Source organism: Hemitrygon akajei, chromosome 4 (genome assembly GCF_048418815.1).
Source record: "Hemitrygon akajei chromosome 4, sHemAka1.3, whole genome shotgun sequence".
In the NCBI taxonomy this organism is placed as follows: domain Eukaryota; kingdom Metazoa; phylum Chordata; class Chondrichthyes; order Myliobatiformes; family Dasyatidae; genus Hemitrygon; species Hemitrygon akajei.
In genome coordinates, this window is record NC_133127.1 from 202617826 (window position 1) to 202643830 (window position 26005).

Here is a 26005-nt window from a genome sequence, read left to right on the forward strand (position 1 = left end):
GTTGGTAAAAAATGAAATCAAATCCTTAGAAAGAGATAACATAAGATCAGAAGCTGTAGAATCTTCTGGGTAAAGTGAAGAAACTGCAAGGGTGAAAAGAAAACCCGAAGAGAGTTATATACAGGCCTACGACGCATTAGCCAGGATGTGGGTTACGAATTACAACGGGAGATAGAAAAGGCTTCTAAAAAGAGCAACGTTATGACGGTCATGAGGAATTTCACTTTGCAGGTAGACTGAGAAAAACAGGTTGCTGCTGGATTCCAAAAAAAGAGGATTTGTAAAATGCCCATGAGATGTCTTTTTAGAGCAGCTTGTGGTTGAACCCACAAGGGTATTGGCAATTCTCTCTATTGGGTGTTGCATAATGAAACAGATTTACCGTAGATTCCGGATTATAAGCCGCTACTTTTTTCCCACACTTTGAACAGCTTTGAACACCGCGGCCTTTACTACGGTGCGGCTAATGCATGGTTTTTTTTCATGCCGCCAAAAACATTTTGCCTCGTAACAGTAGACCAATAAAATTGATGAGTAGTTCACAGAGGTCCAATGAAATTGTACGATAAATCAAGCGCACTTTCACAATTAAATTATTGTAAATCAGTCATTTGTACTCACCCTCATCAACATGGAAAACACTCGAAGAAAAGCATTGTGCTGCCTTTATGGCAGTTATTTAGTTTATAATATTTTCGCTTAATAATTCATTTGTTAGTATTTTCTAGTTAAAGTTAGAAGTGTTTTAAGTATATTTGTTTTCTGTACTACATCCCGGGATGCTATGACGTCACATCCGGTTTCGCTGCGTCTTGTGGGGAAAATACCGGTTTGCGATAAACGGAAAGGAGGGGGCGAGCGCATTAGACCCGCGCGAGAACGCTGCAAACATATGATGCAGCTTTTAAGTTAAAGGCGATCAATAACTTTTCCTGGTAGGCTGCAGTATATATTTTTTTACCAGTCGTTAGGAGATATTGGAATGTTGTTCGTGCACTGTTCAGTAAAAAAGTATACGCAACGTAATTTGTGTGTTACCGATATGTATGTATATTTAAAAGTAGCCGTGTTACAGGCACGGTTCGAAAAAAAGCATTTGCAATATGTATTTGTTTATGTTACCATACGGATTTAATTAAAAGTTAAAAAATCCTCACGTGTAATATCTTTCTGTGTAAATATCTCATATTACAATGTGGGACACCTGCGGCTTAAAATCCGGTGCGGCTTGTACAAGTACAAAATTGATTTTCTTTCTAAAATTAGAGCCTGCGGCTTTTAATCAGGTGCGCTCTGTAGTCCGGAATCTACAGTAATTAGGATATGAGCTTAAAGTAAAAGAACCTTTTGGAGGCTGTGATAGAATTAACCCTCAGACGTATCAGTGTAACAGTGGAGTAAAGGGAAATACAGAGGCATTGGAGAGGAGTTGGCCAAAGTTAATTGGAATTGGATCACTTGTTGGGATGATTGTATTTGTGTCAGGCTTTATTTACTGTGGAAGACACCAGTATATACCAGGTAGACTGAGAAAATTTGAGTGTGTTAGGGAGCAGAAATGAGTGTAATTGCTATAACTAAGAAGGTATTTGGGAAGCTGAAAGCTCTGAAGGTAAATAAGTCACCAGATTGTCTACACCTAGGGGTTCTGAAAGAGGTAGCTGAAGAGAATATGAAGGCATTAGTAATGATCTTTCAAGTCAAGTCAAGTCAAGTTTATTGTCATTTTGACCACAGACTGCTGGTACAGTACACAGTAAAAACGAAACAACGTTCCTCCAGGACCCTGGTGCTACATGAAACAACACAAACTACACTAGACTATGCGAGACAACTCAAGGCTACACTAGACTACCTAAAACAACATAAATACTGCACTAGATTACAGGCCTGCATGGGACTACATAAAGTGCACAAAACAGTGCAGGACAGTACAAGGACTGGAAAATTGCAAACGTCATTCCACTCTTTGAGGAAGGAAGCAGAAGAAAGGAAATTATAGGGCAGTTATACTGACTTCAGTTGTTCAGAAGACGATAAGATATAGGAGCAGAATTAGGCCAGTTGGCCCATCAAGTCTACTCCACCAGTTCATCATGGCTGATCCATTTTTCTTCTCAGCCCCAATCTCCTGTCTTCTCCCTGTATCCCTTCATGCTCTGACCAATCAAGAATCTGTCAACCTCTGTCTTAAGTATACATAAAGATGGCCTCCACAGCTGCCTGTGGCAAAGAATTCCACAGATTCACTACCCACTGGCTAAAGAAATTCCTCTTCATCTCCATTCTAAAAGGACACCCCTTTAATCTGAGGCTGTGTGCTCTGGTCTTGGACTCTCACCCCACAGGAAACATCCTCTCCACATTCAGTCTATCAAGGCCTTTCACCATTCAATAGGTTTCAATAAATGTTGAAGTTCATAATTAAGAATGAGCTTTTAGGGTACTTGAAGGCATGTGATAAAATAGGCCAAAGTTAGCATGATTCATTCCCTTAGGGGAAAATCTTGCCTGACAATCTGTTGGAATTCTTTGGGGAAACAACAGGCAGGATAGACAAAGGAGAGTCAGTAGATGTTGTTTATTTGGATTTTCAGAAGGCCTTTGACAAGGTGCTGCACATGAGGGTCCTGAACAAAAGAATAGCTCATGTTATTACAGGAAAGATGCTAGCATGGATAGAAGATTAGCACACTGACAGGAGGCAAGGAGTGGCAATAAAGAGAACCTTTTCTGGTTGGTTACTGGTGTCTAGAGGTGTGCCGCAGGTCTGCTTCTTTTCACATTATATGTTAATAATCTGGATGATGTAATTGATGGTTTTGTGGCCAAGTTTGCATACAATACATAGATAGGTGGAGGGGCAGGCAATACAGTGTAGGGCGATGTATGGTCATACTCTTTGACAGAAAGAAGAAAGGCATAATCTATTTTCTAAACAATGAGTGAATTCAGAAATTGGTGGTGCAAATGGACTTTTTTATGCCATGGACTAATACCTTTAAGCAAGGGGTCCATGTGTCAAAGATGGATCGACCCGATGCAAAGGCACAAGTACCACGGACGCAATGAGACAATAAAACAAGTGATACTTTATCAAACTTTTACTCTTTATTCACAGCATGCTATGGGGGAAGTTACAGACTGATCTCCCAAAGAGCCAGTCCGGACACTGCCCACCCCCGAATCACAATTCTTCACAATTTATAACATTGATCATCACAGGAAATATTATAATTACACGAGTTAATACAGTTTTAGAATGGTTTCAATCACTTGCTAAGATACAATTAGATGTAAAATCATCATTGGTTAGTTATAATTATTTACTGCCAAAGCTAGCCTGGATACAACATTAGTTCCTCATGCTGACACCTCCCCCTACTCTCGAACGTTCTATCCCCTACGCTATCTTACCCATACTTAGTTATGTCATACCTCAAAATGCTTTGTGTGACCAGATAATTCCTTATTTGAACCTATATCTAACATTATTAGGGAACAATGTCTAGTATGTCGCTTGTTACTGGGTAAGGATCCCTTTTGGCTGACCAGCAACTAACATAAGGTACCTATAAGGTAATTGATCATTAGCTAATCATTGTCTTTTAATCTCTTTCAATCTATCCTTTAATTAATTTTAAATAATTTTAATGTTAATTTTTAAAAAGTTTATAAATAATTTCTAAAATTATTTTTTAAATTAAATAATTTTAATTTAATATCATTTAATCAGTAAGACCTTTGACATGGTTCCACACGGAAGGTTAGTTAGGAAGGTTCAATCATTAGGTATTAATATTGAAGTAGTAAAATGGATTCAACAGTGGCTGGATGGGAGATAACAGAGAGTAGTGGTGGATAACTGTTCGTCATGTTGGAGGCCGGTGACTAGTGGTGTGCCTCAGGGATCTCTACTGGGTCCAATGTTGTTTGTTATATACATTAATGATCTGGATGATGGGGTGGTAAATTGGATTAGTAAGTATGCAGATAATACTAAGATAGATGACGTTGTGGATAATGAGGTAGATTTTCAAAGCTTGCAGAGATTTAGGCCAGTTAGAAGAGTGGGCTGAAAGAGGCAGATGGAGTTTAATGCTGATAAGTGTGAGGTGCTACATTTTGGTAGGAATAATCCAAATAGGACATACATGGTAAATGGTAGGGCATTGAAGAAAGCAGTAGAACAGAGTGATCTAGGAATATTGGAGCATAGTTCCCTGAAGGTGGAATCTCATGTGGATAGGGTAGTGAAGAAAGCTTTTGGTATGCTGGCCTTTATAAATCAGAGCATTTATAAATGGAGGTGGGATGTAATGTTAAAATTGTATAAGGCATTGGTGAGGCCAAATTTGGAGTATTGTGTACAGTTCTGGTCACCGAATTATAGGAAAGATGTCAACAAAATAGAGGAGAGTATAGAGAAGATTTACTAGAATGTTATCTGGGTTTCAGCACCTAAGTTACAGAGAAAGGTTGAACAAGTTAGGTCTTTATTCTTTGGAGCATAGAGGGGGGACTTCATAGAGGTATTTAAAATTATGAGGGGGATAGATAGAGTTGACGTGAATAGGCTTTTTCCATTGAGAGTAGGGGAGATTCAAACAAGAGGACATGAGTTGAGAGTTAAGGGGCAAAAGTTTAGGGGTAACACAAGGGGGAATTTCTTTACTCAGAGAGTGGTAGCTGTGTGGAACGAGCTTCCAGTAGAAGTGGTAGAGGCAGGTTTGATATTGTCATTTAAAAAAAATTAGATAGGTATATGAACAGGAAAGGAATGGAGGGTTATGGGCTGAGTGCAGGTAGGTGGGACTAGGTGAGAGTAAGTGTTCGGCACAGACTAGAAGGGTTGAGATGGCCTGTTTCCGTGCTGTAATTGTTATATGGTTATACCCCTATTTACCTATCCCTTTACTCCATCACATGGACTTCGTTGGGAATCCCTGCCCTAAAGGAAGGCAATTGTAATGTCAGCATTTATTTTGAGAGGACTAGAATATAAAAGCAAGAATGTATTCCTGAGGCTTTGTAAGGAATTGGTCAGACTAAAATTTGGAGTATTGTGTGTAGTTTATTGCTCTAGTCTTTCTATATCTACGTTTGTGAGGATAGGCATAGTCTAAATTGTGTCTATAATTTTGCTAATGACACATGTTGGGAGAATTTCTGATGGTGACAAGGAGGTGTACAGGCACATGATAGATCAGCTGACTGAGTGGTGCTGCAGCAACAACCTTGCACTCAACATCTGTAAAACTAAAGAATAGATTATGAACTTCAGAAAGGGGAAGATGGGGGAATATTCATCTGTCCTCATCAGCAGTGGAAATGGTGAGCAGTTTCAAGTTCTTGGGTGTCAACACCTCTAAGGATCTATCCTGAGTACAACATATTGATGCAGTTAACAAAGAAGGCATGACAGTGGCTATAAATTTCTATAGATGTACCATGAACAGCATTCTAATGGACTGCACCACTGTCTGGTATGGAGTAGCCACTACACAGGATTGGAAAAAGCTGCAGAAAGCTGCAAACCCAGCCAGCTCCATCATGGGCACTATCCTCCCAGCATTAGGGACCTCAAAAAGGTGATGCTTCAAGAAAGTGGCATCCAGCAAGACCCCAATCACCCAGGACTTGTCCTTTTCTCTTTGCTACCATCAAGTTGGAGGTATAGGAGCCTGAAGGCACACAGTCAATGTTTTAGGAACAGCTTCTTCCCCATCATCATCATATTTCTGAATGGACAATGAACCCATGAACACTACCTCACGATATTTTTTTGCAGTATTTATTTAATTTATTTTTAAAATATATTATTGTAATTTATAGTATTTTTAAGTATATATTGCAATGTACTGTGGCCACAAACAACAAATTTCAAGACGTGTGCCAATGATATTAAATCAGATTCTGATTATGATTCTGACCTTATAGTTTCTACAAAGTTGCTTTCTTACTTGCCAGTGACACAAACTTCATCATAAAAATGATTTAACAAACAGTCTGTCAGGATCATTTCCTTCCATGTATTAAAATGATCAAGTTGCTGTTAAATGTACAAAGTATGAAAAATGTAATCAAACAGTCTTTACAAAGTATGAAGAGCCCTCGATGAATGAGACGGTGAATTCTCAATCAAGGCGATTTTCTGCAGAATGCTTCACTTTGGCTAACACAAGAATTCATCTCATATTGCCAGCAAAATTATTACCAGCTATAGCTCCTGGAGACTGTTGTAAAAGTCCTGTCACTCCCCTTCATAATGCAAATCCTTAGCTCACCTCCCCCACATCAAACTCCTGTCTCTTACACCCCTCCCCCATCCCAAAATAAAAACCACATCTTAAGCATCTCACCCCTGACCCCAAGTAAAATGAGCAAAAGTCAGGAGGATAGGTCAATGAATGTTTCTTTGATTTAGTTCCCAGAGATTCTCGGTATACAACACCCTATCTAGGAACCATTTTGACTGAGATGAAATGTAGAGAGTTAATGGATCAGCTGATCTGGCCTCGAGTTTTCCTCAGATTGACTCTCCGGAACTGCCGAGAGTTATTAGCTTAGGGTGAGAACAAACACCTGGGGGTCTTGGCAACAGCTATTACACTGTTCTCTCATTTTATGTAAATCATGAGCTGGGCCCCTCAACCCATTCACTGGCCTCGTGCCAAGGAGCTTAAAGTGCAGCCTCTGCATGCCTGTAAAAGCCTTCAAGCTCCTGAGGAATCTTTTAAATTCTGTTCTCTGAAATCTTATGTAGCATAAGAACAGATGAAATAGAAGCTAGAGCAGTCCAATCAGCCCATCGAACCTGTGATCACAGCCAATTTTTAACTTCTGCACGTTTTCTTCACTAATCCTTTATCTGCTATTATCTAAATATCTATTCTCAGTGACTGCGACTCTCCTATCACCAAAGCTGCATCAACCTCAGGTGGAGAAATCGTTTTTCAACCCAATCGAATAGATGACATCTTTTTTTTAAGAATGTGATCCCTTCTTCTAGACATTCCAGCCAGGAAAAAAAACATCAACCCTGTGTCAAACTCCATGAGAATTCATGCCAACCACAGCATCTTCCCTGCTAGTCCCAGTTGCCCACATTTGGCCCATAGCCCTCTGAACCCCTTCCCTCTAGTACCTATCCAAATGATTCTTAAGTGTTGTAATTGTACCTGCCTTGACTACTTTGGCAGCTCATTCCAGGTACTCACCACCTACTGTATAAAATCAGCTGACATGTGTTTTTTAAATGTCTCCTCTCTTTTCCTGTACCTGTGCCCTCTAGTTTTGGACTCCTCATCTCTGGGAAAAAGTCTAGGACCATCCACCTCTTCCATACCCCTTGTGATATGATAAACTTCTATGAAATCAACCGTCATTCCTTTGTGCTCCAGAAATAAAGATTCAGCTTGGCCAACCTCTCCCTATAACTCAGGCTCCCTTGTCAAGGCAGCATTCTCATAACTCTCTTCTGTGTTCTCCCCAGCTTGACAATGTCTTTCCAATAATAATGTGACCAAAATGAGAAGGTAGAAGACCATTGGTCAGCAAACTTCCTATTTTATTAAATGTTATTTAGAGATACAGTGCGAAACAGGCCTTTCTGGCTCAATGAGCCACAGCACCCAGCAACCCGTCGATTTAACCCTAGCCTAGTATAAATTATAGGAAAGATATGAATGCCTTGGAGATAATGTAAAAGAAGTTCAGCTGGATGAACAGGCCCTGCCAGCTCAATGAACCACAACACCCAGCCTCCTGCCGATTTAACCATAGCCTCATATACTCTATAGCAGGGATTCCCAACCTTTTTTATACTGTAAAGCCTTACCATTAACAGAAAGATCCATGGACCCCAGATTGTGAATCCCTGCTCTATAGGTAGGATGTGATGGCATTGGCGAGAGTGTAGAAGAGGTTCACCAGGATGAACAGGCCCTTCCAGCCCAATGAGCAGCACCCAGCTACCAACCAATTTAACCCTGCTCTACAGGAAGGATGTAGAAGCTTTGGAGAAGGTGTAAAAGAGGTACACAAGGATGCTGCCTAGATGAACTAAAAGGAGAAGTTGGTCAACCTTGGCTTGTTTTCTCTGTAGCATCAAAGGTTGCTGGATTTGGAAGAGGCAGGTAATAAGGATAATGACACAATTGTAATGGGGAATGTCAATATGCAAGGAGATTGAGAAAATCAGGTTGGTGTTTGATTGCAGGAGAGGGAGTTTCTTGAATGCCTACAAGATTGCTTTTTAGAGCAGCTTGTGTTTGAGCCTATCTTAGATTGAGTATTGTGTAATAATCCTGATCTCATTAGAGACCTAAATGTAAAGGAACCCTTAGGAGGCAGTTATCGTAGTATGATTGAATTCATTCTGCAGTTTGAGAGGGAGAAGCATAAATCGCATGTATCAGTATCACAATGGAACAAAGGGAATTACAGAGGCACGAGAGAGGAGCTTGCCCAGGCGGATTGGAGGAGGATACTGACGGGGAAGATGGCAGAGCAGAGACGGCTGAAGTTTCTGGGAATAATTCACAAGGTGCAGGATAGATATGTCCCACAGAAGGAGTTCCAAAATGGCAGGGATAGACAACCGTGGCTTACAAGGGAAGTTCAGGACTGTGTAAAAGCCAAGGAAAGGGTATTTTGTTGTTCAGTCGTTCAGTTGAGTCTGACTCTTCGTGACCTCATGGACCATAGAATCCATGGGGTTTTCATGGCAAGGTACCGAAGTAAACTGCCAGGCCTTTCTTCTGTGCTGCCCAGATTGGGACCCTGCTGGGTTTGAACTCAGGACCATCTCCCTTGAAGTCCAGTGCTGATGCCACTACACCACCAGTTGGCCCAAGGAAAGGGCATATAAGGTAACAAAAGTAAGTGGAAAGTTGGATAATTGGGAACCTTTAAAATCCAACAAAAGGCAACAAGAAAGCTATAAGAAGGGAAGAGATGAAATATGAGGGCAAACTAGCCAATAATATAAGGCAGGATAACAAAAGTTTTATCAGTTATATAAAGAGTAAAAAGAGAGGTGAGAGTTGACATTAGACCACTGGAAAATGATGCTGGTGAAGCAGTAATGGAGGACAAAGAAATGGCAGATGAGCTTAATAAGTACTCAGTATTGGCCTTCACTGTGGAAGACACTTGTAGTGTGCCAGAGGTCCGTGAGTGTCAGGGAACAGGAGTGAGAGCCATCACTATTCCAAAGGAAAAAGTGCAAGGCAAACTGAATGTTGAAAGGATTAGATAGGGTGGATGCAGAGAGGATGCTTTCTGTGGTGGGAGCATCCAGAGGAGACTCATTGGGCTGAATGGCCTAATTCTGCTCCTATGTCTTATGGTCTAAAGGCTGAGGGGAAACCTATCAGACATTTATAAATCATAGAGGTGTATAAAATCATGAGGGGTATATTTAGCATTGACAATTAGAGTCTTTTTTCCCAGGGAAAGATAGCTAAATAATAGAGGGCATAGATTTAAGGTGGACAATTAAAAATTGTCTTAAGGGGCAATTTCTTCACACAGGAGATTGACACATTGAATGAGATGGCACAGAAAGTGGTTAAGGTAGGTAAATACGCAACACGAGAAAATCTGCAGATGCTGGAAATTCAAACAACTGTCCTGACGAAGGGTCTCGGCCCGAAACGTCGACTGTACTTCTTCCTATAGATGCTATCTGGCCTGTTGTGTTCCACCAGCATTTTGTGTGTGTTGCTTGAAGGTGGGTAAATAACAATATTTTGAAAAACCATTTGGATAAGTACATGGATAGGAGGGTTTTAGAAGGATACATGGCAAACATAGGCAAAAGGGATTAGTTTGGTGGGCATAGAGTCATACCTCATGGAAACAGATCAATTTGCCCACAATGCCTATGCTGCCCGGGGGCACTCAGCTTGCGTCACTTGGCCCATAGCTGCCTTGCTCAAATGATTCAAGTGTTGTCTGGACACTTTTTAAATACTTTCTGTGAGTCCGCATCCAACACTTTCTCTAGTGCATTTATTGATTTATTTAGAGCTACAGCGCGGAATAGGCCCTTCCAGCCTTTCAAGCTGCACAGTCCAACAACGCCTGATTTAACTGTAATAATGGGACATTTTACAATGACCAATTAACCTACTAATTGGTATATCTTTAGACTGTGGGAGAAAACTGGAGCACCCGAGAGAACCCACACACTCCACGGGGAAGAGGTACAAAATCCTTACAGAGGACACAGGATTAAACTCCAACTCTGACGACTTGAGCTGTAATAACACTTCGCTAACTACTATGTTACCATGGTACTCACCACTCCCTGGGTGAAAAAGAACCCTTGGATCCCTCCAAATCTCTTACTCCTTATATTAAATCTTTGTCCTCCAGTTTTACTTATCTCTGACATGGAGAAAATTTCCAGTAATCTACCATATCTATGCTCCTGATAATGTTATATCCTTCAATCATGTCCCTTCTTAAACTCCCCTAGTCCAGGGAGTACAGTTCTGGCTTCTTATATATGAAACACATAGTTATGTACTGCAAGTTCCTATTTTCCTTAAGTGTGATCAAAAACTAGTGGCAGCCAAGAATTAAAATCATTCATATCAGGATTAGAAGATAGTTGGTAAAATCATTTCAGAGAATCTGCAGCTCACTGGGATAATCTGATTTAATTAGCATTGAATCTTGTAAAGTTGTATTCTACAGAACTCTGGGCCTAGTTCTGAAAGGTGAGGTTAGACTGTTGAAGTCTAATGTTTCAGGCCAAGATCCTTGGGTCTCGGTCCAAAGTACTCTTTTCCATAGATGCTGCCTGGCCTGCTGAGTTTTTCCAGCATTTTGTGTGTGTTGCTTGAGTTTACAACATCTGCAGATTTTCTCTTATGAAAATCTTATGAAAGCTTTTGGCATGCTGGTCTTTATCAGTCAGGACACAAGTATAGAGTTGGATTTTCTGATGCAGTTGTAAAAGACATTGGTGAGGCCACATTGGAGTATTATGCTTAGTTTTTGTCACCCTGCTATAGGAAAGATGTCATTCAGATAAAAAGAATGCAAAGAAGGTTTACAAGGATGTTGCTAGAACTTGGAGGGTTAAGTGATGGCAAGAAGTTGAGTAGGTTGAGACATTTTCATTGAAGTGTAGGAAAATGAAGGGTGACCTTATAGAGATGTATAGAATTATGAAAGGTACTGAGAAAGTAAATAGTCAGAGCCTTTTTTCTCAGGGCTGGGAAATTAAGAACTAGATAGCATGTTTAAGATGAGAGGGGAGAGATTTAATAGGAACCTGAGGGATAACTTTTTCACCAACAAGTTGGTCACTGTATGGAATGAGCTGCCAGAGGAAGAGGTTGAGACCAGTACATAAACAACATTTAAAGGACATTTGGGCAGGTACGTACCTAGATAGGATATGGGCGAAATTCAGGCAAATGGGACTAGCTTAGATGCAAATTTTGGTCAACATGAATAGTCATGCAGATTGGCCTCTTTCCGTGCTGTATGACAATGATCCTATGATTCATTCAAAAACCAGCCTATTTCTATCATAGTTCATAATATACATGACCTTACAAATCCATAAATACAAATAATTCATCAACGAATCCCACCTAGGACCTGTGAAACTAAAACGTGCCAAGCAGTGTGGAAACAACAAACATCGTTTATTCACCAGAGATATTTCAGATACAGTTCTGATGAAATTCCATTGAAACAAACACAATTACTGTTCCAGCTGCAAATTGTGCTTCTACTGTAAACTTTCACCTTTTTACATCTCCCCTCTTCCACCCCCCCCCCCCCCCGCTCCCTGCTATTCCATTTGGACCAAGTAGATATTTTTGTACTTTTTTATCTATTTCTAGATGTTTTCTTAAATTCTTCAAACTTAATGTCACTTCAGGCTGATCTTGAAAGCAACCATGACTTCACACACTGTGAGGATGATTTTTACTTTTATTATGAACACAGATCTCAACATCATTCAAACTTTACCATCATTTATTTATATTATGGTGTTCTGTACCAGAACTCAAAATGCCCATCTTGGGTGTCAAAACCTCTGAGGACCTAACCTAGTCCCCACATATCGATATAGTTATAAAAAAAGGCAAGACAGCGACTATACTTCTTTAGGAGTTTGAAGAGATTTGTTATGTCAATAAAAACACAAAAACTTCTATAGATGTACTGTAGAAAGCATTCTGACAGGCTGCATCACTGTCTGGTATGGGGGAAAGAAGCTACTGCACAGGATCAAAAGAAGCTGCAGAGGGTTGTAAATTTAGTCGCTCCAACTTGGGTACTAGCCTTCAAAGTACCCAGGACCACTTCAAAGAGTGGTGTCTCAGAAAGGAAGTGTCCATTATTAAGGAGACTCAGCACCCAGGACATGCCCTTTTCTCACTGTTACCATCAGGTAGGAGGTACAGAAGCCTGAAGGCACACACTCAGCGATTCAGAAACAGCTTCTTTCCCTCTGCCATCTGATTCCTAAATGGACATTGAACCCATGAACACTACCTCACTTTTTTAATATACATTATTTCTGTTTTTGCACAATTTTTAATATATTTAATATACATATACTGTGATTGATTGATCGATTGATTTTCTCCTTCTATATTATGTATTGCATTGGACCACTACTGCTAAGTTAACAAATTTCATGACGCATGCTGGTGATAATAAACCTGATTCTGAACTCCGAAATGCTCAGCTCAGTGTACAGTGGGTTGCACCAGAGGTCCACAACTTTAACATTTCTTACAACACATAGTGCTCCATTGCTTGATACACTGGCTAACATTCCACCCGCCTATTTGAATACTTCATGGGTCCATTGTTAGGATGATTTATAAGAGGTTTTGTGGTGCAGGACCTTAACTTACTTAGGAGTAACTTTGCTTGTTTTCCCCTGTGGTTTCCATGTAAATATCTTGTTGGATAAGGAAGCTTACCAAACCTGCACAGGGTATCTGTGATTGGAAAGGCATCAACTTCCTTCCTCCAAGGAAAACTGTCAAACACATTCATCTCCAACACTGAAAATATAACCCCATTACCACTTCACTCCCATTATCTTAATTAATCATTCACTCTCAAATGACTGTTCACAGACATGACCCAAAGTGACATCTCACTTTAAATTATCACCTCATTGCCAACCCTTTACTCCTTCATGAATTCAAGTTGTAAGTTTTATCAGAAAGTATATCAGCATAGAGTGGCCTACCTGGAGGAAGCAGGTCCCAGCTGGTTCATTTTCCTTGATTGATGCATTATAGAAGTTTTTGCTGAATACAGGCTCATTATCATTCACATCCTGGATCGCAATGGTGACAGTAACGGAGGAAGACATGGGCTTGCTTCCTCGATCAGTCGCCACCACCGTCAACATGGGAGCTGGATCTGCCTCGTAATCCAGTGCTGATGCTGTAGTAATCACTCCAGTAGCCCGATCAATGGTGAACCAATCAGAATGAGATTCTGGGCTATTAACAATGCTGTACACAATATCACCATTAGCACCTTCATCTTTATCTCTTGCTGTTACTTGCAGCACAAAGCTCCCAGGGTATAGAACCTCTGGAATGGACTGTCTGTACCCTGAACGGTCAAAGATTGGTGGATTATCATTAACATCAGTTACATGAATGGTGAATGTGGATTCTGCCCTCAGAGGTGGTGTTCCAGAATCAGTTGCTGTAACACTGAGTTGGTAACTATCTTTCTCCTCTCGGTCTAACATCTGGTCCACACATATCAAATAAATAATATTGTCCTTGGTAGTCAGTCCAAATTTACCATCACCACCTTCCAAAGACACATTGACTTTGGCATATTCTCCATAATCAGGATCAGACACTGAGATTCTGGCCACAAATTGGCCAGGCTGAGCTCCCTCTGAGATGTGAGGTGATCCATCTTCACTGAGAAAGATGATAGTAAGAGTGGGTTGGTTGTCATTGTAATCTTTCACCTGAACAGTAACAAATGCTGTTGTTAGTTCAGGCTGTGAGGCATTGTCTCGAGCTTGGACCACCAGCTCATGGACTTTCTTCATTTCATAATCCAATCCTTTATTTAATTTGATTACACCAGTCTTTGAATCTATGGCGAAGTATTGGCTGGGATCACTCTGCCTCCTGTTGATCTCATAAATAACCACACCATTATTTCCTTCATCTATGTCGGTGGCAAACACCTGAAGAAAGCTGGTTCCAGGCTGTAAACTTTCGGAAATTATGGCATGGTATCGAGTCTGATTAAACACTGGCGCATTGTCATTAACATCCAAAATAGAGATGTACAAAGTCATCTGACTTGTTTTGCGTGGAGTTCCACCATCAAAAGCTTCAATTATCAAAGTGTAAGTGGATCTCTCTTCCCTGTCCAGAGGATTATTGACCACAAGTTCCAGGTCTAATGTTTCTGTTAGCCTTTTAGTTTCCAGCCTAAAGGATTGCCCAACATTTCCATCTTGTATAAGATATCCCTGTGTGCTAAATTGACCCCCATCTGCATCAATAGCTGAATCTAGGCGGAATCGTGTTCCCACAGGCGTTTGCTCAGGTATTTTAAGTCGCATCTGACTGGTAGGAAAGACTGGAGCATTGTCATTTATATCATTGACTAATATCACCACCTCAACTGTATCACCTCCCAAATTCACCGCAACAAACTTGTACTTATCCCGAGACTCACGATCCAACACCCTGGCAGTTTTAATAATCCCTGTTGTTTCATCAATGATTAAGTCGGAAGACATACCGGTGCCATCGGTCTCATGTGTAAAGAAACTGCTGGTTATGTGACCAGGTGGAAGCCCTGCATTTATATCACCGATGATACTGAAAGGTGGCTGTTCTTCATCAATACGAAGAACCAAAGGTTCGCTTGATCCTGTCACAGACCATCCAACTAGGATTCCCAACGTCACATGAAGCCACTGAGAGACACCTTGGCACTTGCCTAGTGGCCTCCTTACTGAATCCATAATCCCTTTCAACGTTACTCCCGCCTTCTTTCTTCAAGGAATTTCTTTAAAATCTGTAAAATTCCAACAATTCTTAATTTCTGAAAATGTTTGTGTTACACAGTAAAATTCACAATGTGAAATTTGTTGCTTTATAGCAGCAATACAGCACAAAGACATTAAAGAATTACTAAAAATTATCAAATAATTAAATTGTGCAAAATAAAAGTAAAATGAGGAGTGAATATTGTTTCAATTAACATAAATAAGCTGCTGGAAAAACTCAGCAAGTCAAGCAGCATCTATGGAGGCAAAGTGAAGGTTAACATTTCCAGAAGAGACCTTGTATTGGGTCTGAGTGCAGGTAGGCAGCCAGTATGGAGTAGAGAGCGAGACGGAAGGCAGTAGAGACCTTGTATTAGGACTGAGAGCACAGGGATGAGAAGGGGGTGATGAAGACAGGGACTGGTGGGTGACAAGGAAGAGAAAAGAGCAGATGGAGCAAGATTGAGGATGGTAAAGGGTAAGGCAAAAACAGATATGGGAAGGTAATAAGCAGAACCTGATAAGAGAGAAATGATGGAGGGGAGAAGCTAGACACCCTGACTAATCAAGAACCTATCAATCTTCATCTTAAATGTGCTCAATGACCTGGCCTCCTCAGCCACTTGTGGCAATGAATTCCACACATTTACTACCCTCTGACTAAAGAAATTCCTCTTCATCTCTTTTTTAAATGGATAAACCTCTCATCTGAGACTGTGCCCTCTGCACTTAGCCTCATCCACGAGAGGATACATCCCTCCTACATCCTCTCTATCCAGACCTTTAGATATTCAATTGGTTTCAATGAGATGCCCAATCATTCTTCTAAACTCCAGTGAATACAGACCCAAAACTTTCAATCACCCCTCATATAAGACCAAAAGACCATTCGGCCCATTGAGTCTGCTCTGCCATTCAATCATGGGCTGATCCAATTTTTCCAGTCATCCCCAATCCCCTGCCTTCTCCCCATACTCTATGATGCTCTGGCTAATTAAGAACCTATCTATCTCTGCCTTAAATACACCCAATGACTTGGCCTCCACAGTCGCTCATGGCAACAAATTCCACAGATTTACCACCCTCTCATTAAAGTAATTTCGCCACATCTCTGTTCTAAATGGATGTCCTTCAATCCTGAGGTCATGTCCTCTTGTCCTAGAATCCCCTACCACGGGAAATAACTTTGCCATATCTAATCTGTTCAAGCCTTTTAACATTTGGAATATTTCAATGAGATCCACCCCCCCCCCCCCATTCTCCTGAACTCCAGGGAATACAGCCCAAGAGCTGCCAGATGTTCCTCACACAGTAACCCTTCCATTCCTGAAATCATTCTCGTGAATGTTCTCTGAACCCTCTCCAATGTTAGTATATCCTTTCTAAAATAAGGAGCCCAAAACTGCACACAATACTCCAAGTGTAGTCTCACGAGTGCCTTATAGAGCTTCAACATCACATCCCTGCTCACTGTGTGGAACAGCGAAGTGTCTCACATAGAGACACTTGAGACTTGGGACACTGCATAATGGTTCTCAAGTCTACTCTTAGTCTTGTTGATATTGAAGAGGCCACATCAAGAATACCAATGGTAATGGAAAGGGTATTTTCGCCTCTACCATGATTACCATCAAATTCAATTGGACTATATCTGACACTACTCTTCCGTTTGTTCGCCTCTCTTCTTCATTTCAGGAGACAAACCGTCCACCAATACCTACCTCTCCTGCCACCCTCTCTCCTGTTAAGACAAAATCCTTTTATCTCAATTTCTCCATCTCCACCACAGCTTCTTTTTTCAAAATGAGGCTTTCTGTCCAGGATTTTAATATGTGTTGACCATAACTTATGGAATCCTCATTTGTAATGTGAACCACCCCTGTGTCTCCACAAATACCTCTTGATCTGCTCTGTTCATCTGGCAATTGTTTTTGCTCCATTTTCCAGCATCTACAGACTCTTGTTTCTCTGTTGTTTCATTTACACTGCCTGCAAAAGTGTTACTATTGGGTGTCAGAACAAACTTACAACTGCAAAGATTAAATGTCAGGAGTAAGTTTTTTTTTGCAGAGAGTGGTGACTGCGTGGAATGGACTGCTGGTGGCGGTGGTGGAGGCGGAAGTGATAGGGTCTTTTAAGAGACTCCTGGATGGATACACGGAGCTTAGAAAAATTAGGGCTATGGGTAAGCCTAGGTAGTTCTAAGGTAAGGACATGTTCGGCACAGTTTTGTGGGCTGTAGGGCCTGTATTGTGCTGTAGGTTTTCCATGTTTCTATGTTTCTAAATCAAGAATGTCTGTAGCTGTCAACTGAAACAAACACTTACATTTATCATATATCAGAAAAATCATCCAATGATACATAAAAGACATTGGCATTCAAAGCTGCTGTGAATGTGACATTCTGGGGGTTCATAACCAGCAGTCCACTGGTGAGTGAACATGTCTCAATACTATTTGAATATAGATATACAGTGGAGAATATGCTGACTGGTTGCATCACAGTCTGGTATGGAAACAACAATGCCCAGTAACAGAAAAGGCTAGAAAAGAAAATAGTGAATGCAGGTCACTCCATCACAGGCAAAGCCTTCCCCATTATTAAGCACATCTACATGGAGCCTTGCTACAAGAAAGCAACATCCATCATCAAGAATCCCCATAATGCAAGCAATGCTCTCTTCTTACTACTGCCATCAGACAAGAGGTACAGGAGCCTTAGTCCCACACTACCAGGTTCAGGAACAGATATTATCCTACAACCATCAGGCTCTTGAACCAGTGTGGATAACTTTACTCAATACTGCACTGACTCCACAATCTTATGACTCTCACTTTCAGGGATGCTACAACTTATGTTCTTGACGTTATTAATTTGCTATTTGTATTATTTATACAATTTGTATTCTTTTGCACTATCTTTGTCAGTCTTTGCTTATGTATAGATTTCATAAATTATATCACATTTATTTTTTCTGTAAATGTCTGCAATACATTGAGTCTAAAGGTAGTTATGGTGACAAACACATACTTTCATAATGAATTTATTTCGATTTTGAATGTCAACACACAGTCATAGAGTCAAACAACACACACAGAATGCTGGTGGAACACAGCAGACCAGGCAGCATCTATAAGGAGAAGCACTGTCGACGTTTCGGGCCGAGACCCTTCACCAGGACTCTTCATCATAGAGTCATACAGGATAGAAATGGGACCTTCAACCCAAATGGTCTATGCCAACCAAGTCTCGTCCCATTTGCCTATGTTTGGCTCATACCACTCTAAACCTTTCCTATCCATGTACCTGACCCAGCACATCTTAAAAATTGTTAATGTACTTGTTAATGTTCATAATTAAATCTTTCTCTTTTTATCTTAAACCTATGATAAATTGAGAAACAGCAAGAGTCAGAACCATAGTCCAGGTGATCTTTCATCTCCAATCAATATTTCCAGATTCCTTGATTTGCATCAGTGACTGAGCCATTGGAAGAAGAAATCTTTTTCATTCTGAGAGGCTGAACCCTTAGAAAGACCTGTTCCAGATACCATAGACCTTATCACTGGATCTGACCTGTCAAGTTCAGCAAGAATTTTATATGGTCCCACAAGATCACCTTTCATTCTCCTAAATAGAAAACATATGCCCAGTCTGATTATTCTCTGAGTACAGGGAAAACCCCACACCACAAATCTTCATTGTACTTCTCTTATCATAAGGATATCTGATGAGACCAGATATTAGATCATAAAACATAGGAGCAGAATATGGCCATTTGGCCCATCAAGTTGGCCTAGTTGCTGGCCTTTATAAGTCAGAGCATTAAGTATAGGAGTTGGGATGTAATGTTTAAATTATACAAGGCATTGGTAAGGCCGAATTTGGAGTATTGTGTACAGTTCTGGTCACCGAATTATAGGAAAGATGTCAGAAAAATAAAGAGAGTACAGAGAAGATTTATTAGAATGTTACCTGGGTTTCAGCACCTAAGTTACAGGGAAAGATTGAACAAGTTAGGTCTTTATTCTTTGGAGCATAGAAGGTTGAGGGGGGACTTGATAGAGGTATTTAAAATTATGAGGGGGATAGATAGAGTTGACGTTGATAGGCTTTTTCCATTGAGAGTAGGGGAGGTTCAAACAAGAGCACATGAGTTGAGAGTTAGGGGGCAAAAGTTTAAGGGTAACACAAGGGGGAATTTCTTTACTCAGAGTGGTATCTGTGTGGAACGAGCTTTCAGTAGAAGTGGTAGAGGCAGGTTCGGTATTGTCATTTAAAGTAAAATTGGATAGGTAAATGGACAGGAAAGGAATGGAGGGTTATGGGCTGAGTGCGGGCCAGTGGGAATAGGTGAGAATAAGCGTTTGGCACAGACTAGAAGGGCCAAGATGGCCTGTTTCCATGCTGTAATTGTTATATGGTTATTAAGTCTACTCTGCCATTCAATCAAGGCTGATCTTTTTTCCCCATCCTCAGCCCAACTCCCTGGCCTTCTGCCTGTAGCCTTTGATGCCACATCCAACCAAGAACCTATCAGGCTCTGCCTTAAATACACCCAATGACCTGGCCTCCACAGCTGCCTGTAGTAATAAATTCCACAAATTTACCACCTTCTGGGTAAAGAAATTTCACCACATCTCTGTTTTAAATGGATGCCCCTCTATCCTGAGGCTGTGCCATCTTGTCCTAGACTCCCCCTCTCCTTTGCCAGCACATCTTTTCTGAGATGAGGAACCCAAAACTGTTCATAATACTCAAGGTGAGGCCTCGCCAGCACCTTATAAAGCCTGAGCATCACATCCTGCTCTTGTATTCTAAATCCTTTTGAAATTACTTTTAACATAGTGTTTGCCTTCCTCAACACTGACTCTGCCTGCAAGTTAACCTTTAAGGTGTTCTACACAAGGACTCGCAAATCCCTTTGCATCTCAGATTTAGTCTGCACATTTATTCCTACAACAAAAGTGCATGATTATGCATTTTCCAACATTGTATTTCATTTGCCACTTTCTTGCCCATTCTCCTAATCTGTCTAAGTCCTTTGGCAGCCTATCTGCCCCTCCACCAATCTTCATATCATCTGAAAACCTGGCAAAGCCATCTATTCTATAATCTAAATCATTTAGATACAGCATAAAAAGAAGTGGTCCGAACACTGACCCCTGCGGAACACCATTAGTCACTGGCGGCCAACCAGAAAAGGATCCTTTTATTCCCACTCACTGCCTCCTACCTAGTTATGCTCTAGTTATGCCAGTAATTTTCCTGTAATAGCATGTGCTCTTAACTCAGTAAGAAGACTCGCGTGGCACCTTGTCAAAGGCCTTCTGAAAATCCAAATACACAACATCTACTACATACCCTTTATCTATTCTACTTGTAATCTTCTCAAAGAATTCCAATAGGTTCATCAGGCAGGATTTTCCCTGAAAGAAACCATGCTGACTTTGTCCTATCTTGCCCTGTGTCACCAAGTACTTCATAACCTCATCCTTAACAATTGACTCCAATATCTTCCCAACCACTGAGGTCAGGCTAACTGGTCTATAATTTCTTTTCTGCTGCCTTCCTCTTTTCTTAAAGAGTGGAGTGATATTTGAAATTTTCCAGTCCTCTGGCACCATGTCAGAGTCCAATGATTTTTGAAAGATCATTTCTAATGCCACCACAATTTCTATACTCCATCAAAGATTATGGGGAGAAGGCTGGGGAATGGGGCTGAGAAGGGGAAAAAAGGATCAGCCATGATTGAATGGTGGAATAGACTCGATGCGCTATATGGCCTAATTCTGCTCCTATGTCTTATGGTCTTAAAATATGATCTTTCAAAAATCAACTCCTCTCTCATACCACTGTAATATCCTTTACTCCACTGAAATATTGCTACATTAGACCTTACTTTCTCCCTATCAAATTTCAAGTTGAACACAATCATATTGCGATCACTACCTTCTAAGGGTTATTTTAACTTAAGCTCCCTAATCACCCCCATATCATTACATAACACCCAATCCAGTATAGCTGATCCCCTAGTAGACTCATTGACAAACTGCTCTAAAAAGCCATCTTGTAGGCATTCAACAAACTCACTCTCTTGAGATCCATTTCCAACCTGATTTTCCCAATCGACTTGCATGTTAAAATCTCCCATGATTATTGTAACATTGCCCTTTTGTCACGCCTTTTCTATTTCCCAATGTAATCTGCAGTCTATATCCCAGCTACTGTTGAGAGCCTGTATATAACTGCCATTAGGGTCCTTTTACCCTTTGCAGTTCCTTAACTCAACCCACAAGGATTCAACATCTTCTGATCCTTTGTATCATTTTTCTTCTGATTTGATGCCATTCTTTACCAGCAGAGCCACATCACCCCCTCCCCTCTGCCTACCTTCCTATCCCTCTAGTACAACATGTAACCTTGAATATTCAGCTTCCAACTACAACCATCCTTCAGCCACAATTCAGTGATGGCCACAACATCATACCCGGACTATCCTTAATAGTGAAACAAGATCAACCACCTTATTTCATATACTCAGTACATCTAATGCTGTATTTGCTTTCCTTTTTGATTCTGTATCCCTAATGCACTGATACTCACACTGCTGGCTGCAACATTGCCCTATCATCTGCCTGCCATCCCTGACAGTCTAGACTACATGCTATTTTTGATTTTTTACCATCTGTGCTATCCTGAATCCCTTCACTCTGGTTCCCACTCCCTGACAAGTTAGTTTAAACCCTCCCCAACAGCTCTAACAAGCCTGTCCGCAAGAATATTTGTTCCCCTTTTGCTCAGGTGCAACCCGTCACTTTTGAACAGGTCATACCTCCTCCAGAAGAGATCCCAATGATCCAAGAACTTGAAGCCTTACCCACTTCCATCAGCTTCTCAGCCATGTATTAATTTGTTAAATCATCCTGTTCCTATCCTCACTGGTCCATTGCATACCAACAGTAGGTGCCCGGGCATTCATAGTCCAAGTCCTATGTTGGTTTGACTTTCAAAATGCACACATCATACTTATCTATATTGAAATCTCACTGGATTGCCTCACTGGCAATCCAGAATTTACTACCTGGGAAGTCCTGCTTCTCAGCTTTCTACCTAGCTCTCTAAATTCTCTTTTCATGACCTCTTTGCCCTTCCTTCCTATGTCATTGGTACCAATATTTACCAAGACATCTGGCTGCTCTCCCTCCCTCTCCATGTAAACAATATTCTCAATGCAGGAACTCAACTGTTGTCAGCGATTTTTACAAATGAAGCAATAGGCTCCCCAGACAACCTCAAATTTACAAATGTTGTACTCCGTCTACCAAACCTACATTCGTTTGCTGGGAGATAGGAAGCAGAGGGTGGTGGTTGAGAGTTGTTTTTCAGAATGGAAGTCAGTGTCTACTAGTGTGTCACAAGGGTTGGTGTTGGAACCCTTGTTATTCATTATTTATATAAATGGTTTGGATGTGTTTGCACATCTTGATCAGCAGGTTTGCAGATGGCACAAAATTAGGAGGTGTCATTGATGGTGAAGAAGGTTATTGCAGATTACAGGGGGATCTGGATAAGATAGGTAAGTGCGCCAAGGAGAGACAAATAGATTTCAATATAGTTAAGTATGACATGATGCATTTTTGAAAGTCAAACCAACATAGGACTTGGTCTACGAAGACAAGCTGCAATGTAATCCCACCACTAGTCACGCCTTTCCCTCTGTGACTCAATGCCAAAATAAGTCATTCTTTATTCAGAGTTATTACTTGTGTGTCAACATCAATGGAAAGGATGTGATGCTGAGGCTTTATAAAGCATTGGTCAGATTGCACATTGACTATTGTAAGCACTTTTGGGCCCCTTTTCTAATAAAGAATGTGTTGGCATTGGAGAGGGTCCCGAAAAGGTTCATAAGAATGATGCCAGAAGTGAAAGTGTTAACATTTGAGGAGAGTTTTATGGCTCTGGGCCTGTACTCACTGGAGTTTTGAAGGATGAGGGGGCATCGCATCGAAACCAATTGAATAAGAAAAGCCTAGATGGAGTGGACGTGGAGAGGATATTTCCTATATGTCAAGGACTAGAGGGGACAGCTTCAAAATAGAGGAATGTCCATTTAGAACAGAGATAAGCAGGACTTCCTAACCAGAAGAGCACAAACAATCTGTGCAGATTGGTGATAGCATATCCTCCTCACTGATGATCAACACTGGCGCACCTCAGGGGTGTGTGCTTAGCCCATGCTCTACTCTCTATATACACATGACTGTGTGGCTAGGCATAGCTCAAACACCATCTATAAATTTGCTGATAGAATTGTAGAATATGATAGATTGATAGCTAGAATTTGCTGATTGTTGGTAGAATCTCAGGTGGTGACGAGAGGGCATACAGAAGTGAGATATGCCAACTAGTGGAGTGGTGTCATGCAACAACCTGGCACTCAACATCAGTAAGACGAAAGTGCAGATTGTGGACTTCAGGAAGGATAAGACGAAGGAACACATATCAATCCTCATAGAGGGATCAGAATTGGAGAGAGTGAGCAAGTTCCTGGGTGTCAAGATCTCTGAGGATCTAACCTGGTCCCAACATATCGATGTAGTTATAAAGAAGGCAAGACAGCAGCTATACTTTATAACCATATAACAATTACAGCATGAAAACAGGCCATCTCGGCCCTTCTAGTCCGTGTCGAACGCTTACTCTCACCTAGTCCCACTGACCCACACTCAGCCCATAACCCTCCATTCCTTTCCTATCCATATACCTATCCAATTTTACTTTAAATGACAATACCAAACCTGCCTCTACCACTTCTACTGGAAGCTCGTTCCACACAGCTACCACTCTCTGAGTAAAGAAGTTCCCCCTTGTGTTACCCCTAAACTTTTGCCCCTTAACTCTCAACTGATGTCCTCTTGTTTGAACCTTTGTTTAGCTGCCTCATGTGTGGCACCTTGTCAAAGGCCTTCTGAAAATCCAAATACACAACATCCACTGCATCTCCCTTGTCCAGCCTACTTGTAATTTCCTCAAAAAATTGCAATAGGTTTGTCAGGCAGGATTTTCCTTTAAGGAAACCATGCTGAATTCTGCCTATCTTGTCATATGCCTCCAGGTACTCCATAACCTCATCCTTGACAATCAACACCACCAACCTGTCAAGCTAACAGGTCTATAATTTCCTTTTTGCTTCCTTGCCCCCTTCTTAAATAGCAGAGTGACATTTGCAATCTTCCAGTCCTCCGGAACCATGCCAGAATCTATTGACTTTTGAAAGATCATTGCTAATGCCTCCACAATCTCCACAACTACTTCCTTCAGAACACGAGGGTGCATTCCATCTGGCCTGGGAGATTTATCTACCCTTAGACTATTCAGCTTCCTGAGTACTTTCTCTGTCATAATTGTGACTGCGCACACTTCCTTTTCCTGACACCCCTGAGTGTCTGGTATACTGCTGATGTCTTCCTCAGTGAAGACCTATGCAAAATACTCGTTCAGTTCCTCCGCCATCTCCTTATCTCCCATTACAATTTCTCCAGCATCATTTTCTATCGGTCCTATATCTACTCTCACCTGTCTTTTACTCTTTATATACTTGAAAAAGCTTTTAGTATCCTCTTTGATATTATTTGCTAGCTTCCTTACATAATTCATCTTTTCCCTCTTAATGACCTTCTTAGTTTCCTTTTGTAAGCTTTTAAAAACTTCCCAATCCTCTGTCTTCCCACTAATTTTTGCTTCCTTGTATGCCCTCAGGTCGCTGAGAGGTAATGTTGCAGCTACATAGGACCCTGGTCAGACCCCACTTGGAGTACTGTGCTCAGTTCTGGGCACCTCACTACAGGAAGGATGTGGAAACTATAGAAAGGGTGCAGAAGAGATCTACAAGGATGTTGCCTGGGAGCATTCCTTATGAAAACAGGTTGGAGCGACAGAGAATAAGAGGTGACCTGACAGAGGTGTATAAGATGATGAGAGGCATTGATTGTGTGGATAATCAGGGGCTTTTTCCCAGGGCTGAAATGGCTTGCACAAGAGGGCACAGTTTTTAAGGTACTTAGAAGCAGGTACAAAGGAGATATCGGGTTAAGTTTTTTTTTACACAGAAAGTGGTGAGTATGTGGAATGGGCTGTCAGTGACGGTGGTGGAGGCAGATATGATAGGGTCTTTTAAGAGACTCCTGGACTGGTATATGGAGCTGACAAAAATTGAGGGCTATGCGTAACCCTAGGTAATTTCTCAGGTAAGGACATGTTAGGCACAGCTTTGTGGGCTGAAGGGCCTATATTGTGCTGTAGGTTTTCTATGTTTCTATGTTTCTAAAACACTGACAAACAATTGTGAAAAGTAGCGGTCCCAATACTGACTCCTGACAAACACCACTAGTCACTGGCAATCAACCAGAAAAGGCCCCTTTTATTCCCACTCACTGCCTCCTGCCTGTCAGCCATTCCTCTATCCTTGTCAGTATCTTCCCTGTAACACCATAGGATTTTATCTTGTTAAGCAACCTCATGTGAGGCACCTTATCAAATGCCTTTTGAAAATTGAAGTAAGTGACATTCACTACCTCTCCTTTGTCCACCCTGCTTGTTACTTCCTTGAAGAACTCTAATAGATTTGTCAGGCAAGATTTCCCTTCACAGACATCATGCTGACTTTGACTTATTATTAGCCTCCAAGTACCCCAAAACTTCATCCTTAATAATAGACCAACACTTTTCCAGCCACTGAGATTAGGCTAACTGGACTATAATATCCTTTCATTTGCCTTCTTCCCTTCTTAAAGAGTGGAGTGACATTTGCAATTTTCCAGTCCTCCGGGACCATGCCAGAGTCAAGAGATTCATAGACCAAAAGGATAGGAGCAGAATTAAGGCCTTTCAACCCATTGAGTCTGCTCCACCATTCCATCATGGCTGATCCCAGATCCCATTCAACCCCATACACATGCCTTCTCACCATA

At 41.1% G+C, this 26005-nt stretch overlaps 1 protein-coding gene across 1 annotated transcript in view; it reads right to left on the bottom strand.

Moving 5' to 3' along the window:
* Positions 1 to 26005, bottom strand: part of LOC140727143 (protocadherin-16-like) — a 465713-nt gene that overhangs the window by 432528 nt on the left and 7180 nt on the right. The window contains exon 2 of the mRNA XM_073044457.1: positions 13241 to 15057. Within this exon, the coding sequence (XP_072900558.1) occupies positions 13241 to 15004 (1764 nt within the window). The 5' untranslated portion in view covers positions 15005 to 15057. The remainder of the gene's footprint in view (positions 1 to 13240; positions 15058 to 26005) is intronic.